We start from the raw sequence: 16,174 nt of genomic DNA, 5'->3' as shown, positions 1-16,174 counted from the left end.
ACGGAGGTAAAGTCTTTTCTCAGGCATATAGGTTATTTCAGGAGATTTATTAAAATTTTTGCCAAAGTGTCCTACCCGCTAGATAGGTTAACCTGCAAGGAAGAATCATTTAGATGGGACAAAGAGCAGGACGAGGCATTTGAAGGGTTGAAAGTACAACTGGCTATGACACCATCTTGGCATACCCAGATTGGAATAAAGAATTTCATGTTCATGTGGATGCCTCCAACTATGCGGTCGGAGCGACCCTGGCACAGATAGGTAACCACGGACTGGATCACCCGATATACTTTGCCAATCGGTTATTATCAAAGGCCGAGCAGAACTACAACACGACTGAACGAGAAGCGTTGGGAATAGTCTATGCTGTGCAAAAATTCCATCATTATTTGCTCGCTACGCTGTTTGTGTTCTATGTTGGTCACTAGGCCCTATTGTGCATGATTAATAAACCTGTTATCCAAGGGAGGATCAGCAGATGGCTACTCCTGTTGCAGGAATTTACTTTCAAAATTATTGTCTGGCCGGGAAAGAAACATGTCAATGTCGACTACCTGTCACAGATCAAAACAGGGGAACTAGCGGAGGTGTGAATGATGACTTTCCTGACACGCAGTTGTTTCAGATTGGGGTACTACTGGAATGGTATAGAAGTATCAGCAAGTACCTGTCAACAGGACAGTTTCCCACTGGGATGCCACCAAGTGAAAGGTGCAAGTTGATAATCAAGAGCTGTACCTTTCAATTGATCAACGGATTATTGTATAAAATGGGGTTGGATCATATCCTTCGGCGGTGTGTGTTAGAAGAAGAGGTACTGTAGGTGTTAAAAGAAGCACATGAGGGTCCTGCGGGCGGACACATGGGATCGGATACCATTGCGCGGAAGATATTTCTCGCAAGCCTCTAGTGGCCGATGGTGTATGACGCCGCGCGGGAATGGGTAGTCGGATGTGACACTTGCCAATGGGCCGAGAAGCCGCTGAAGAGAGATTTCATGCCCCTTAACCCCTCCCATGCGCAAGAACTTTTTGAGCGATGGGGATTAGATTTCATTGGACCCTTGCGGGTAAGCAAAACTTGACGGTGCCGGTACATCATTGTCACAACAGAGTACCTGACTAAGTGGGCGGAGGCACGGGCATTACCAGATAACTCGACAGGTAGCACCATGAAGTTTATTTATGAACAAATCATTACCAGGTATGGAATTCTGTTGCAATTAACAAGTGATAGGGGAGGACATTTTGTTAATCGTGTCATTCGACTGCTCACCACCCAGTTCAAGATTTATCATTTATTGTCAAGTCCGTACTAGAGAGCAAACGGACAGGCCGAGGCTACCAATAAAATCTTGGTATCAATCATCTACAAATCTTGCGCGGTTGAAGGTGCAGATTGGGAGGAAAACTTACCTGCCGCCCTTTGGGCTTACTGCACAGCGTACAAGGTGATGACAGGGCACACACCATTCCAATTAATGTTTGGACAGGAAGCGGTAGTACCAGCGGAATTCATGATTTCGAGCCTGCGAATAGCACTAGAAAACAAGCTGGATGACATGGAAAGCTTACGGGAGCGACTAAATAGTTTGAATAAGCTGGAGGAGAAGCGATTGTTGGCGCAGTGGGCGACAGAGGTAACACAGAACAGACGCAAGGTCTGGCATGATAAGCATCTGAAATGTAGTAGGTTCCAGCCGGGACAGTGTTGAAATATGACGGTCGGAATGAAATCAAGCTGGGGAAGTTTAAGTTTAGGTGGGTCGGACCATACCAGATTCAAGAAGTCGACGATAATGGAGCAATTAAACTATTGACATTGGACGGGCAAGAGGTGCCTTAGGCGGTTAACGAATCCAAATTAAAAATATACCGAGCTCGAAAGATGCCGTCGTCGCCGTCGCCAAATGCCCAGAGGATTCCTTCGTCATTGGATGACAGCGAGGCTTCAACAACAACTTAAGGTGCTCCACAGAAACTTGTCTGTGGGAGGTGCTCCGTATTTTATTAAAAAAAAAACAAAAACCAAAAAAAAAAGAAAAAAGAAGTGCCTCTGTGGAAAATGCTCCACAGAAACTTGTCCGTGGGAGGTGCTCCGCGAGCACCTGTCCGCGGCAGGTTGTCTACGGGGTTCTCTTTCCGCTGTGTACTCATGCGGAGATTCTTTTTAAACGTAACAGTGCCCGCAAAAGCTTCCTTTCTCCGCATAAAACAGGCTCCGTGGATGTGAAACTGTCTTCACACACGCAGTAGCAATAACCTCCAATGGTATCTCCATCCAACTCAAGCTGAGGCATAGGCCTGACCTTCTTTGGCCGGATCTGCAAGCAACCCAGCGATAAAATCATCCTATCCAATGATTGATGAGGAACAACACAATGAAAAGTTTTCCGCATGTAAAGGAGTCACCTGTGGGTGTAAAACAGTATTCCTGCGGCGTTTTTTTGTTCCAATTATAAACCGATCCGAAAGTAAACCTCTGGTTCAACAAGTAGATGACGAGGCCCAGAAAGCTTGAAGATCTGGCGCTCGCTCGGCATTTTAGTTCTTGAGCTCTATTTTCTGCAATCTTTATGGCTTTCTTAACTGGGGTTAGAAGAAGATAAAATATTCTGCAATTATGTCCGCGAGATACAAAGCAACATTTCGTATAACAGGTGGGCATTTGGTTGGTTCAACAGTGGTGATTGGCTTCGGCAAGGATTGATGGAGCAGGATAAGAGCTACTATTTGAGCCATTGAGCGACTCTTGCCATTGAAGATTTCATCAATTTAAAGATTGCCTTCAAAATCGCGGTGGCTGGGAAAGTTGTTGAACAGGTTTTTAATTCAGAAGAAGCTTTGTAATTGATTGAATATATTGCGGGGTGCCTCATCTGCAAGACGCACATTTCCATGATTATCTGAGAAGGGAACAAGAGATACCGCACTAGAGTGTTTGCTTTGGGGAACAAGCACCCGCATGGTGTCAGGCACAGCATTGGTCAGTTCCTTCAGTTTCAGACCTAATTCCCCTACAGTGGATCTTGCTTTCACTGTCAATTTCAAGGGAGAAAGTTCAAAAGAATAGATTGTTTGATTGTTTTCACTGCCAGAAGACTTGCTTGAGTTTCTCATTTGCCGAGGTCGGATTCAAAAATTCTCCCGCGGGAAAGGGGTGCTTGATTACAACATATTCTTTTGCCTCTTCCATGGGGTGAGATTTCTCTTTGTAACGGACGGAGGAAGACTTATATAAGAAAGAGGAAGCCATTGTTGCATGGAATCAGCAGGCAAACGAAAGCAGTGGAAGAATTAGTTGGCGGCAAATATGGAAAAAAATGCAAGGGTTTTGGCATCGGGGATTCGAGTGGTAGAACCGTCGGGTTCTAGTAGTAAGAAGCAGAAGGTCAGGGAGGAACTCACTTATCTCACCGTTCAGTTCAAGGGTCTTAATGGTGGCGAATGCCGGAGATGGTGGCAGGAGACTCCGGAGGCAGATTAGATTAAACAGATTCTGATACGGGCACAGGTGCATTGGGCAATTCAGCTTCCAGTTTTCTCCATCTGGTTGTTCGAATCAGTATTACGCACCATGATAAAGACATATAGTTGGCAGAGCAGAACAAGCACATTCATGTACAAAAAGCATCAGATGATGGTGTCGTTTAAACCTAGGGATTTCACTAGGGTTTTCGGCATCCCTGGCCCCGATGGTAAGAAAGTGGAGATCAAGAACCAAAAACTCTCACGGGAATGGAAGGAGCATTGGATAGATCTAGTATGCTGGGATCTTACACCCGTGGAGAGGGACGCAGCGGTTTAGGGGTCAAAGTGTAGAGGGCTTCGCAGGGACTTTATTCGGCGGGGTCACTGGAGGTGCATTATGGACGTCATCAAGAGCAGGTTGACAGGTGCCACTCGAGCATCAGAGATAGCGTTGCCGTAGGTGGTATTCATGAATGGCATCATGCAGGGTATGGTCTATGATTGGGCTTCAGTCCTTGCTGACAGGATGGAGGAATTCACGACGCTTCAGCACCGAACATTTTTTATGCCGCACCATGCCATTGGGCTGTTCCTGGAGGCTACAGCTAGCCAGATACCACTGGATGATTTTGAGGCTCCTTTGAGGGGCAAGTTGGCAGACGGGGAGCCTCCCATATTCTATTGGCGCCATTTGGATACAGGTGGAACAGCAGCGGGCCAGAAGAGAGTACTCTGAGGACTAGACACTACCGGAGATATAGATAGCGGACGGGAGGACACTTCGGAGAATGACGGGGCTAAGTCCGTGGAAGAGGAGGAGAGCACTTCGGTGGAAGTTGGCGGTGAGGCCGCAGGTAGTGGGTCCGCATTCTTTACCCCTCCTCAGCTGTCAACTTCGGCGCACTTGACTACCTGCACGACAATCATTCCCATTTTTGGCCAGTGCCATGCCCCGGTTGTGATGACCCCTCCAACGATGAGAGAGGTTGTCCCATAGACAGTGATAGATGTTGTCCCGCAGATAGTCGCCGATATATTGCCGACGGTTGTAGCGGAGGTGATTCCAGTTGTACTAGCGGAGCAAGTTTCACAAGCAGATGTCATTATAGTCGCAGTCTCATAGAGAGCACAGTTGCCAACGCCGGAGCTTGAGCCTCAGGTTCGTTTGGATGTGATTGATTGCGATGCAGTTGTCACTGTTTCATCATCCTTATTAGCAGAGGCCGAGCCACTCGAGTCAGCCCAGCCAGTACAGCAGGAGGAGAGCATGGAGTCCACGCAGTCAGAGCGACCGGAGGTGATGGATAGAGCTAGTGTGTTTTTGAGACAACAGTTTTGACTCACTCCTGCCAAGCGGGGTCCGTCCATTCAGTCTCCCAGGCATTCAGGAGCATCACGTGTACCGCTAGAGCCTCAACCTCAGGAGGAGGGAATGCCATAGGCCGTGGTTGTGCCAACAATAGAGGAGGCAGCACCGGATGTGGGCATGGCTCCCGTTGACGAGGAGGAGAATAGTGATGCGGAATGGTCATTGGAGGGCTTCGCCAAGGAGGATTACGGGTCGGACGAGGATAGGTGCAGAGATTACCTCAAGACTATGAAGTCTGCATTGAAGAAGGGACACAATGTGGCAATCCAAGCTATGACTCAGCGGAGGGAGTGGCATTTGATTCGAGCATATATTCGTGGGGTTTGTCCGCGACGATTTCAGTCTTGTTTCGTGGACAGAGGTTGGCCGGTGGTTGAGACACCTGACATGTTGGCAGATTGGGCCACCGAACCGGAGTTGGGACTGAGTGACACTTCGTTGATGCAACTGGCACATGAGATCGTCAGACTGTATAAGGAGGTTTATTATGCTCACCGGCGCACGGAGGTAGACAGGGCAGTGGACAGTGTTGCAGCTCAGAGATCTTTAGTAGTTGAGAGAGAGGCAAGAGAGAAGTTAGCCGCGGACTTGGCCAACCAGCAGTCAGCATGGGCAGCGGAGCGGGCAGCACTATTGCGGGATATGGCAGCAGTTGTGCAGGATAAGGATGCGGCTATCCGAGATGTGGAAGCGGCTGTACGAGATAAGGATGCGGCTGAGCATGAGTTGCAGTTAGCCAGGAGACAGGCTATGGATGCTGCACTTCTTCTAAAGGAGGCCGTCGAGGTTAATTCACATATTCAGACAGATCTGCGCATTAGGACAGAGAAGGTGTATGAGTTGCGTCACTAGCAGCACTCTTCTAGGATGCCTCCTCCTTCTCTCTAGTATTTCTTTTGTTGTTCGTGGGTTGTCTCCTAATTTTGTTAGTCGTCAGGAGATGACTTTTCTTTTTGGGGGGGATGATGTCAGCCGACTTGATTGTCGTCGGTGTTTTTGTATTCTGTAGCTGATGTCGTCGGTAAGATTTTGTAGCCGACGGGTAAATAGTTTGTAGCGGACATAATGTTTGTGGCCGACGGACTCCTTCGGGAAGGTTCGGCAGATAGTATTTATATCCCGTCTGGGATCATTGTAAATCATCGTTCATCTTATGAAGCATAATGTAATGTTCTAGATATGCGAATAATCTAAGGAGTTCTGCTGTTTCTGTTCGTATTTCCATTGTCTGTATGCATTCATTTATTTTACCCATATGGTAAACAGCTGCCTTATGTGATTTATAGCAGGGATAAAAACATTTTCAGAATAATCATCATACTCCAAGCAACACTTAATATACAGGTCTGGTATATTTAAAGACCATCTTCAGCAAGATTAAAAGCATTATATCAATTTTGGTTGTTCAGAGTTTGCAGAAAACTTACACCATGCAATGAGTTGAAACAAATGTGAATCCACCATATCTTCAATGGGAATTCTTTTTATTTCCTCAAGTTTTACAACAATTTCTTCCCCTTCTCCTAGCCTTCTTCTACACTAAGGAGTGAAAGCTAGCTATTAATCTATCTTCCTATCTATCTATGAATCTTTCTAATCTAATGAATTACAAATGAGAAGGCAATGCAATGTGCATCCTGGATTGAAATAAAAACAAAGGCCCAAATTTTGCCATGCAGCCATAATTAGGTTTAGTTCAAGAGAGAATTTGAGTTGGTTCCCTCATTAGACAACTCGACAGTTATCTGGAGATGGGCCTATCACCTGAGTTCCTGTAGGCCAATGAGTTGATAAGAAGACTACTCTGGGCTTCTTGTGCAGTTTTAAGTTGTTTTGAGGGAGGTCCTAGTTAGCCTGCAGGGTTCAGTCAATATCAGAGATCATAGAGCTTCAGACATAATTCGGTTCTGAGCCTGGTTTACAATTTATGAATAAATGATGAAATAAATTAATATTTCCTAAGTTTGGGTTATCATAAAATGGTATTAAAAGTGATATTATGATCACTTTATAGTAAATAAATTATTATAAAATAATATAATATAGTAATAATGTAAGAGGGTGACTTTTAAATAAGTCATTAAAATAAAGTAAAATAAAATAAAGTGGGCCAAGCCTAAGTAGGATTCAAATGGCTTGGAGGAGATGATAAAAGTGTTCTTGGAGCTCATTTTGTGATATCTCAGCATTTAGAAGTTTCAGTTTGTGGAGAGCTTCAGCTTTGAGGTTTTCAATAATTGGTCTGATCCAGGGATGGAAACCCTTGAATTCTTCAGCCTGGAAAATCCTCCAGTGCTGGTAGCATTTGGGATTTGATAGATATTAGAGTTGTGTGAAGAAAAATCATTGGAGTCCATTGTAAGGGCTGAAACTTCAAATTACAGGTGCTGGAGAAAAGATCAGAGCTGTTACAGACAATTGGATGTTGGTCAGGCACCTCACCATAGCTGCACAATAGCCAGAAGTCTGGAGATTTTAAGAGATTGTTCAAATTTGATAAGGTTTCAGATGAGTTAGAGAATATAGGGCAGATCGATCATCATCTACAGTAGATCAGCGAGTTCATCTATTTTGGAATTTTGCCTGGTTTTTATCTATCACTGTACAACAGCAAGAAATCTGGAGTTTGCATTTAGAGATTAATTTGCCTGGGGTTTCAGCTCAGAACCAATCTGTAGGCCCAAATTAGCACATTCTTCAGCAGATTGGAGGTTTGGAGACTCCTCAGTCACTTCCTCAGCTGTACCTCCTTCGCTGAGGGCTGATGTCCACCATTGTCAGCTATGCCAGTACAAATAAGTGAATTCGGAATCGCATGACTTTAGATTTCTCAGAATTTATCCAAGCATTCACTGGTACAAATACATGTATTTCATTGCCTAGAGGATTAATAAGAAAAATCTGATTTTCCATCAGTTTTTGTTTGATTTTCATTAGCTGTTAGTTCTGTTTCAGTTTGGCTTGTATTTCATATCTGCATTATAATTCATAAACAAAAAAAAAAGACAAAAAAATCAGAGTATAAACAAAACACAAAACAATTCCTTCTCGCTGTCTCAGGATAGATTTCAAAACGAACATCAGCATTTTTGTCAAAGACCTAGTTGGCATCTTTCACTTACAACAATGTCTTCCCCTTCTACTACTCTACTTCTATTCTAAGGAGCAAGAGCTAACTATCTGCCTATCTATCTACGAATCTATCTAATCTAATGAAATACAAATGAGAAGCCAGGGCTTTTATATAGATTTTCAAATTACAATGTGCAACCTAGATTGAAATGGAAGAGGGCCCATATTTTGCCACCTCACTCCTAATTAGGTTTATGGCAAGAGAGAATTTGCATTATAAATGAGCGGCTCCACATGGACCAATTAGAAGAGGGTGATCAACTTAGTGGGAGGGTGGCCCATAACAGCCAAAGGTTCCCACTAAGCATTAAATCGCCATCTGTCCAGAATAGCTTGTCATTATTCTTTTTCTATAATGTAAAGAATCTGGACATATCAATTCTAGAAAGTGATTAAGCGCCATTCTTGTTGACCTTATTGTCATTGCTGAAGTCTTTCATGCTTAAACTGAATCTCAGAAACCTCTGTGTTTTTCATTGAATGTCTGGAATGAGAATTCTTCATCCTTGTTCTTTCCTGACTGGGATCTTTGGATTTTTGGAGGAACTTCAAGATCTTGCATTCTTCTTTCTACACTTGCACTTGAACTTCAATCTTTGAAGTATTGAACCTTGCATTTCCTTTAGTTGGATTGCTTGAAACTTGGATGTCTTCAACACTGGAACTGAAATTCTGGGACGTGAATTTCTTGCTTGAACTTCTGGAACTGGAATTCCTCCTCTTGCAAAATAAAATAATTGACATAAGAATCATGTGAGGAATTTAAAATATAATGCACAAAAACTCCTTTTCCTCTTTTTGATTTTCTATCTGCTTTAGAATCATTTCTCTTCAGAAATTCTTTTGGATTTTTCTCTCTTTGCAAATACACCCCTTCCTTTGTAAAAGCTCAGGCCTTCTCTCTCCAGATTCCCTCTCTCTCTTCAAAATTGTCATGTTGTCTTTCTCTCTCTAAAATCACTTTCTCTCTTCAAAAATCTCATGCCTTATTTCCCTCTCCAAAATTCCATTCTAGGCATATACTTGAAGAGGGTTGATTTTCCGTTTAATTATTTTTTAAAGTTTATAATGACATGCCACTTTGGACATGTTTTAACGTTTAATTAAAAACCACCACTTCATCTTAGACTTCCCACACAGCCAGATTTTAAATGATTTCTCTATAATTTCGCGCATGGGCGTTGATTGTATATAGAGATGAATTTTGACACTCATACAAATTTTCGCCCTTTTCAATCCCTTCATGTGTTTGAATAATTCATATTTGTGAGATTTCATAATGTTTAGCCCATCTTGATTATTTCCAAATTATTGTTGAAGTCTTGGATGCCACTTTAATTCATCCTCTAATATTTCCAAACATTAAATTTGGATGCCAATTAAGTTAAGCTTTACCTAATTAGGCAATTTCATCATTTTCCTTCAATTTCCTCTTCTTGGGTGTGGGCTATCCATGGTCAAAGATTTTCAACATTTAACATTGTTGCGTTAATGTTTTGACTATTGCCTTTATGAGTGCAAAGAAGATGTTGAAGAGAGATTTCATATGATCAAAATATTCCTTGCCTGTGAAAGGTTCACACCTATGAGTACATATTAACATTTACAAAGGATTTCAAAACTTTGGGAAAGTTCCTTGAGTGTGTAGTGTTTGCGCTCATGAGCGCATTTTAGGTTGTGTGAAGAATTTTAATATTTGAAATGGATTCAATGACTATGCAATATTTGTGCTCAAAGCACATTTGAAGGTTGTCCACTGATTTCATTCCTTTGCAAAGATTCCTTGTCTTTATCAAATTTGCGCCCATGAGCGCAAATAGCTTGAGACAGAGGATTTTGTTCTTGAGTGCAATTTCTTGAGCAAAGGATTTGCGCTGCCGAGATTTTTATTTGTAAGGAATTCCTTCCTTCCATTTTGGCACTCATGGGTGCACACTAGCACTATTGGAGTTGATATTTTTCTTCTCATAGCTAGAGCCCAGAGAGTGGCTCTACAATTGTAAATCCACTCTCAAATCAGCAAGCTTCGTAAAGAAAGACATGACGTAAACTTCTTTAGCCATCTTCACATCGTTAAGTTGTTTCTCAGGACAAGGGCTCTGCTGGTATTGTTAATCTCACACAATCCTTTTAGAGTATCAAACATTTCTTTAGCCGACTTCAACTTGTAGATGATTGGGGTGATTCATCATAGAATCTATTAATGTCTTCCTAGCCTTGATGTCATTCTTCTACCATTGGATTTTATCAATATCAGCTAAAGGATAGGCCATATTACTTTTCCATGAAATCAAGAAGATCATTCTCCTCTAATGCAATGAATACCCTTGGTCTCCAAGAGTTGAAGTTTGAGGCTCCATTAAGCGTATCTTCTACTTCGACACCATTCACCTCCTTTTTAACACAAATTCTCCTTCAAAGATCAGTGTGTTGAATGTGTAAGGGGAATGCCCTTCATCAAGTGGGGTATTAGAGCATGTGTTGAGTGTGTAAGGGGAGTACTCTACATCAACTAAATTTTTCTTATGTTTAATTTTATTCTTTAATAGTTATATTTTGAATTTTTTTTATTCATTCGTATTTTTTAATTATTAATTATTTATTATTAATCCTATTTCAAAGAAAGGACATTATATTCCACCCTTTCCAAAATTGTTTTCCCTCAAGCAATGCCAATTATATCCAAGTCTTTTGATGGGAGGGTCCCTAAACTAATCTTTAGATTTCTTTGTGATTTATTTAGTTTTTTTTATGCAACACTAATATTATCTCATATATCTTGGTCTTTAAGTCAATTGCTAGGTATCTCAATCGATGATTAAAAATTTGCAAGGTTTGTGATATTATGACAAGTTTTCTCTCACTTGCACAATGGCATGGATATCCCCTCCAATCGTAGCAAGGGTGTGCTTTGTACACATTAAGATAAGAACTAAAAGCATGACATACATTTAGATTGCTGTGTGTATTAAGAATGGGGCATGTGCACCTCATTTTTAATTGGAAAGCAAGAACATGGATCTAGAAATAGTTGTAAGTATTCATACGGAATAACTTTCAAAAAACACATTAGACATAAGGCATACATTAGGAAATCATGCACACCCATAAAGAACCATGCTGAAAACAACTCAAACATGAAGAAAACATATAAATTCACAATAGATGAGAAGTATATCCATAAATGCATATGAAGCATAGACATAAATATATATAAAACATCCAAGCAATACCCAAGGCATACATGGGAAGAGTATGCATCTAATATACATGGGGCAAGCATGCTTATATTAGGCACAAAGTAGTTAAAGGCACATACATGAAGAAATGTAATGTTGACCTACTTGATTTTATTTTTGACCTACTTAAGGAAAGAAATGCATAGTTAACCCTAATTAGATGACAATTAGAGTAGGTTTGTCCCTCAAGTTGGCAAGATTACTGCTCCAATACCAATTGTAATGTTCTTTATTGGGACTTAAACTCAATTTGCCCTAGAATTCCTAAATGAGGTGTTGGGAAATGTAATTTAATCAAGTTGCCTTATGTAGAACCTGCAACCAAGTTTGGTTTCAAAAGATAAATTTTCATATAATCATAGCAAGAATAACTCTATCTATCTATCTATATGAGAAGCAGTGTGTAATATTCCACTTCCTAACAAATGGAAGACCATTTATAATCAGCCAAATCATTATGCATTATACTAATGCCAAAATATTAGATAGATATGTAAGCTGCTGATTTATATTTATATATCTAGTCTGTAATTTGTATTAGAATCATGCCAAAATTCTATTCTTCAATGTTTGAATGATTAATATAGACTGAATGAATTGATGGAGGAATTTATTGCTGGAAAATTACAGCTCCGATATCAATTGCAATGTTCCCTATTGGGAGCTAAACTCAATTTGTCCCAGGATTCCTAAATGAGGTATGCATGATGTAGAGAAATGTAATTTAACTTAGTTCCCTTATTTAGAGACTGCAACCAAGTTAGGTTTCAAAAGATAAATAAATATATAGTCCAACAATGCTAAAATAGAATTCTCACTCACTATTATAATGTTTAGAGTGCACATAAGTTTTTTAGTTGAAATTCTACCCAAATAACTCATTGTCATTATGGAGCACCAGTTGGGAGATCATACAAGGCACTTCAAGCTGTTCCACCCCACCTAGGAGCATGTGAAGACAACTAGCCTTTAGCCTCCTAGTCCCACTTGGATTGTCTATACTAGAATGGCTTCCTAGGTGCTTGCATTCCTCATATGTGCTATCTTCCCTCCAAAATGGGATAGCCATTCGAATGAGAATTGTAAGAGAAACATTATTTCTTGTCAGTTATGCATAGGAAGAGTCATAGTAAGAATAGCAATATGTGTGTGTGTGAGAAGCCATGTGTAATATTCCACTTCCTTACAAATGAAAGACCATTAATAATCAGCCAAGTCATTATGCACTATACTTTATATTTATATATTCTGATTCTATAGTTTGTATTAGATTGATGCCAATTCTCTTCTTCAATGTTTGAATGATTAGCATAGACTGCATGAATTGATTGAAGAATTGATTGCTGGTCTGTTTGTTTGATTCCCAATTGATGTTTGATAGATGATCGAATGTTTTTGCATCACTTAATGGTTCGATATATTAGTGAATGATGATTGAATAAATAGAAATACATGGTGTTGACTAATGATTGAGGGAGTACAGATTTTGATGTATTGGTGAATAATGATAGATAAGTCCCTTGAATGCTTTGAATGATTTCTCTTTTATACTTTATTGGTGAAAGGGTCACAACTTTTCATTGTTGCCTTTGGTAATAATATAATTATTTGCCCAAATTGATCTCCCTTGAACGTCCTCCTCAAATGAAACCTTCTTCCCTTTATATATTCCAATGTGAGTAAGAATCGCACCTCTTCATCATGTATGCCATTTGCAATAATCTTAACCTGTCATGATTACCACCCTCAATAAATCACAACCTTTCATCATTTTTTGCCCTTTGAGAGTGTCGCAACCTTTCATAATTACCACCTTCCGAAGGAGTCACAACCCTTCTTCGTTTCTACCCGTTGGGAGAGTGATAACCTTCCATTACAACCATTTTGAAAGAGTGGTAACTCTTCATTAAAAAAAATCATTCAAAGTTGGCATTTCCTTATTGTTCTCTCTCACACCTCTTTTCTCCTCCTTCCTCTCCCTCTTTCAATTAAGTTCTCCTCTAATTTTTATATCTCACGTTGCAGGGATTCACAACTTTTCATCTCATGCCTTTTAACCATTCATTAAACTTAACTAAATTTTAGTTATGTTTACCTTTATTCTCTTATAGTTATATTTTGAAATTTATTTTTATTCTTTTATAGTTATATTTTAAAATTTATTTTTATTCTTCTATATATTCATTTTATTATTCTCGTTCATTATTAAATCCTATTTCAGGAATGGAACATCACAATTCCTGCAAATTAAAAGTTGATACAACTTATGGATGTATCCATGGAGCTAAATTAGCTGAAATCTTCCCTTGTAGGGAGCACAATTCTCAACTTGTATATCAGTCCTCTATGAATTAACAAATGTTTAATCCCCTCAGAATCACACTCCTTTAGAGCTGAGCTGCAACCATTGATATACGTCACTAAAATCAATATCGCATATAATGCCTTGTACTACCTCATCCACAAATGCTTCCAAACATATTATTGTACATATGGCTGCAACATGGATACAGGATACCGAGAAAGTATATCTAGCACATTGTTTCTGAGTCTTTTCTTGTGCCTAATTATTAGGTACAATTGCTGAATAAACACCATCCATTTCAAATGACACGCTTGCTGCAGTTTGTTTCGTGCAGGCAAGTATTGCAGCTGTTCATGATCAATGTGGGCCTTGTTTTCCTTTTTCATCTAGTAGGGCTTCCATCACTTCACTTCTTTTACCAGAGCATACAATTCCTTGTCATATTTATAGAGTTAAGAACTGCCCCAACTAAACACCTTTGATAACACATACAGCCTTCTTCCTGTCATTATCTTATCCAGTTGTATGCATCCATGCATAGATCTTTAGCTCAAATAATACCAGCAATTTGGCTAAGGCTGTTTCTCACCAGTTATTTTAAAGCAACCTGCTTACTTTTAATGCAAGCGAAGGACTAACAACTTGCTGTGATAGCATGTAATGGATCTATCATCTTGGAGGAGGTGACAATGATCCTATAAAGTTTTTGGAAAGCAGTCACAATGCATTTTCCTCAATTCTCGACCAATCACAGCCTCATTAGACAGAACATTGCCTTCAAATTCAAATAAGAAACAATGAAGAGGCAAAGCACATTATTCATCAACCTCATGAATGTAACAGGTGCATCACTTAACTTAAATGACAGTACATTAATGGTTTCACTAGAAATTCTGTTTGAAAACTATTCTTTTGATAAGATTAAGTAGATTTCCACAATCCATAAGTTTTGTATGCTGCTTCTGAATGAGTAGATTTCCGCAAATGAATCCAGATGCAGCATACCATTTTTTTATATTATTTTTCTGGATTATATGGCCGTGTTACTGGAACACCAATGTTGTAGTCTATGTAATTGTACAATGATTCACCTATCTGACAAGGTGAAATTGATGAGATATCTGTATTTCGCAGCAATAATTTTCAGTGTTGAATTTTTTGAGCTATTTGTCATATCCTGGATAATGTTGAGGTGAATATATCAGACAGAGAAAAGGGTTCATGGAATCGTCATTTATATCATACAAATTAATAACCAGTGATCATGTCAATTCTATGGATCTCTGATGCAGGTAACATCTTCATTTATTGGACTTCTTGACATCATAATTGTCTCCAGAGTGAACCGTAGAATGCATATTCCAGATCAAGCTTTTGTTTTGGGCGATCAAGCTTTGACAGATGCCATTTCCAAGATTCAGTTAATGCCCATGCTTGTTCTATCTTCTCAGCTTTGCCCCATTGGGATTGAGGGCACTGTCTTTGCATTCCTGATGTCAGTGTCCAACTTTGGGAATACTTCTGGTACCTGGTTAGGTGCATTTCTGTTAAAATGGCTACATGTACAAAGGGATGACTACAGCAGACTTTGGTTGGCAGTGCTAATTCGCAGCCTTATGAGACTCTCTCCTCTCTTCTTTATCTTTCTGGTACCGGACTGTACAGTGGAAAACATCAAACCTCCAAACATTTCCCTACCAAATGACCTAGAACTGGAAGAGAGTACAAAGGATATCATGCCCTTAAATAAGGTTCCTATACACGAGTTAGACGGATAGTGTGAATATATACTTTAGCTGGAGACAACACTACTGTACAACAAAGTTTAACTTGGCATAATGAAGGGTGGGGGGGAGCGGGGGAGTTCAGTTTCATACTCGGAATTATGGATGGAAATTTGTAAGGTGCAGAATACATAAGATTTACAGTGTCCATCTTGAGGACTGGCTGGATGAGGATTGTAGAACTGAAAACAATCATGCATTTGCAATTACATATGGTACATCTCAATGAATTCTAACATCGAGATTTGGAAATGTTAAATACATTGCCATAATAGACTGCTGTATTGAAGGTTTCCAGGTCAGGTCTTATTGGAATCTTTAAGTTTCCTATTGAAATGGAAATGATACAGAATATTCAGGTAACAGAGGCCTCTAGCTTGCTTGCAAGCTTGTATTACATTTGTTGATGCCTCTTGATACCTGCCTTGTATGATAGAAAAGTTGTACTTTTTATTATTCTGGATTCAAATTTTAGTTATGTTGAATTCAGAATGTAAGGTTAGTTTACATAGATATTAATTTCTTCTTGCCACAAAAGGAACCTGGAACCTTGTAGATAATGAATTAAATTGTCTCAAAGTAGTATGATATTGTCTTCATATCGGATGAAAATTTAAATTGCAATCTTTATTGGAACACATCAAGTCAATATTGAACTAGGCTTTTGTGATTGGGTGGCTACTACAGAATTCTGAATGAAAATTTAAATCTAAGGTTGTAATTTTTTATTATGGATTCAAAACTTGGTTACATTGAATTCAGAAATCTAAGGTTAATTTATTATATAGATATTAATTTCTTCTTGCCACAAAAGGAACTTGGAATCTTGTAGAGAATGAATTAAATTGTAACGAAACAGTTTGATGTTGTCTTCA

General features: G+C 39.7%; 1 protein-coding gene across 1 annotated transcript in view; it reads left to right on the top strand.

The window, feature by feature from the left end:
• LOC149576685 (putative folate-biopterin transporter 6) overlaps nt 1–15,937 on the top strand; it is a 71,801-nt gene extending 55,864 nt beyond the window's left edge. The window contains exon 6 of the mRNA XM_089819142.1: nt 14,808–15,937. Coding sequence (XP_089675268.1) covers nt 14,808–15,293 — 486 coding nt within the window. The 3' untranslated portion in view covers nt 15,294–15,937. The remainder of the gene's footprint in view (nt 1–14,807) is intronic.
• Nucleotides 15,938–16,174: the final 237 nt, after the last annotated feature.

The sequence above is a fragment of the Cupressus sempervirens genome, chromosome 1, assembly GCF_028749045.1.
Source record: "Cupressus sempervirens isolate cs-2001-9-10 chromosome 1, ASM2874904v1, whole genome shotgun sequence".
Classification (NCBI taxonomy): Eukaryota; Viridiplantae; Streptophyta; class Pinopsida; order Cupressales; family Cupressaceae; genus Cupressus; species Cupressus sempervirens.
The sequence above is the reverse complement of the archived record's forward strand: the minus strand, read 5'-3'. Positions and strand labels throughout refer to the sequence as shown.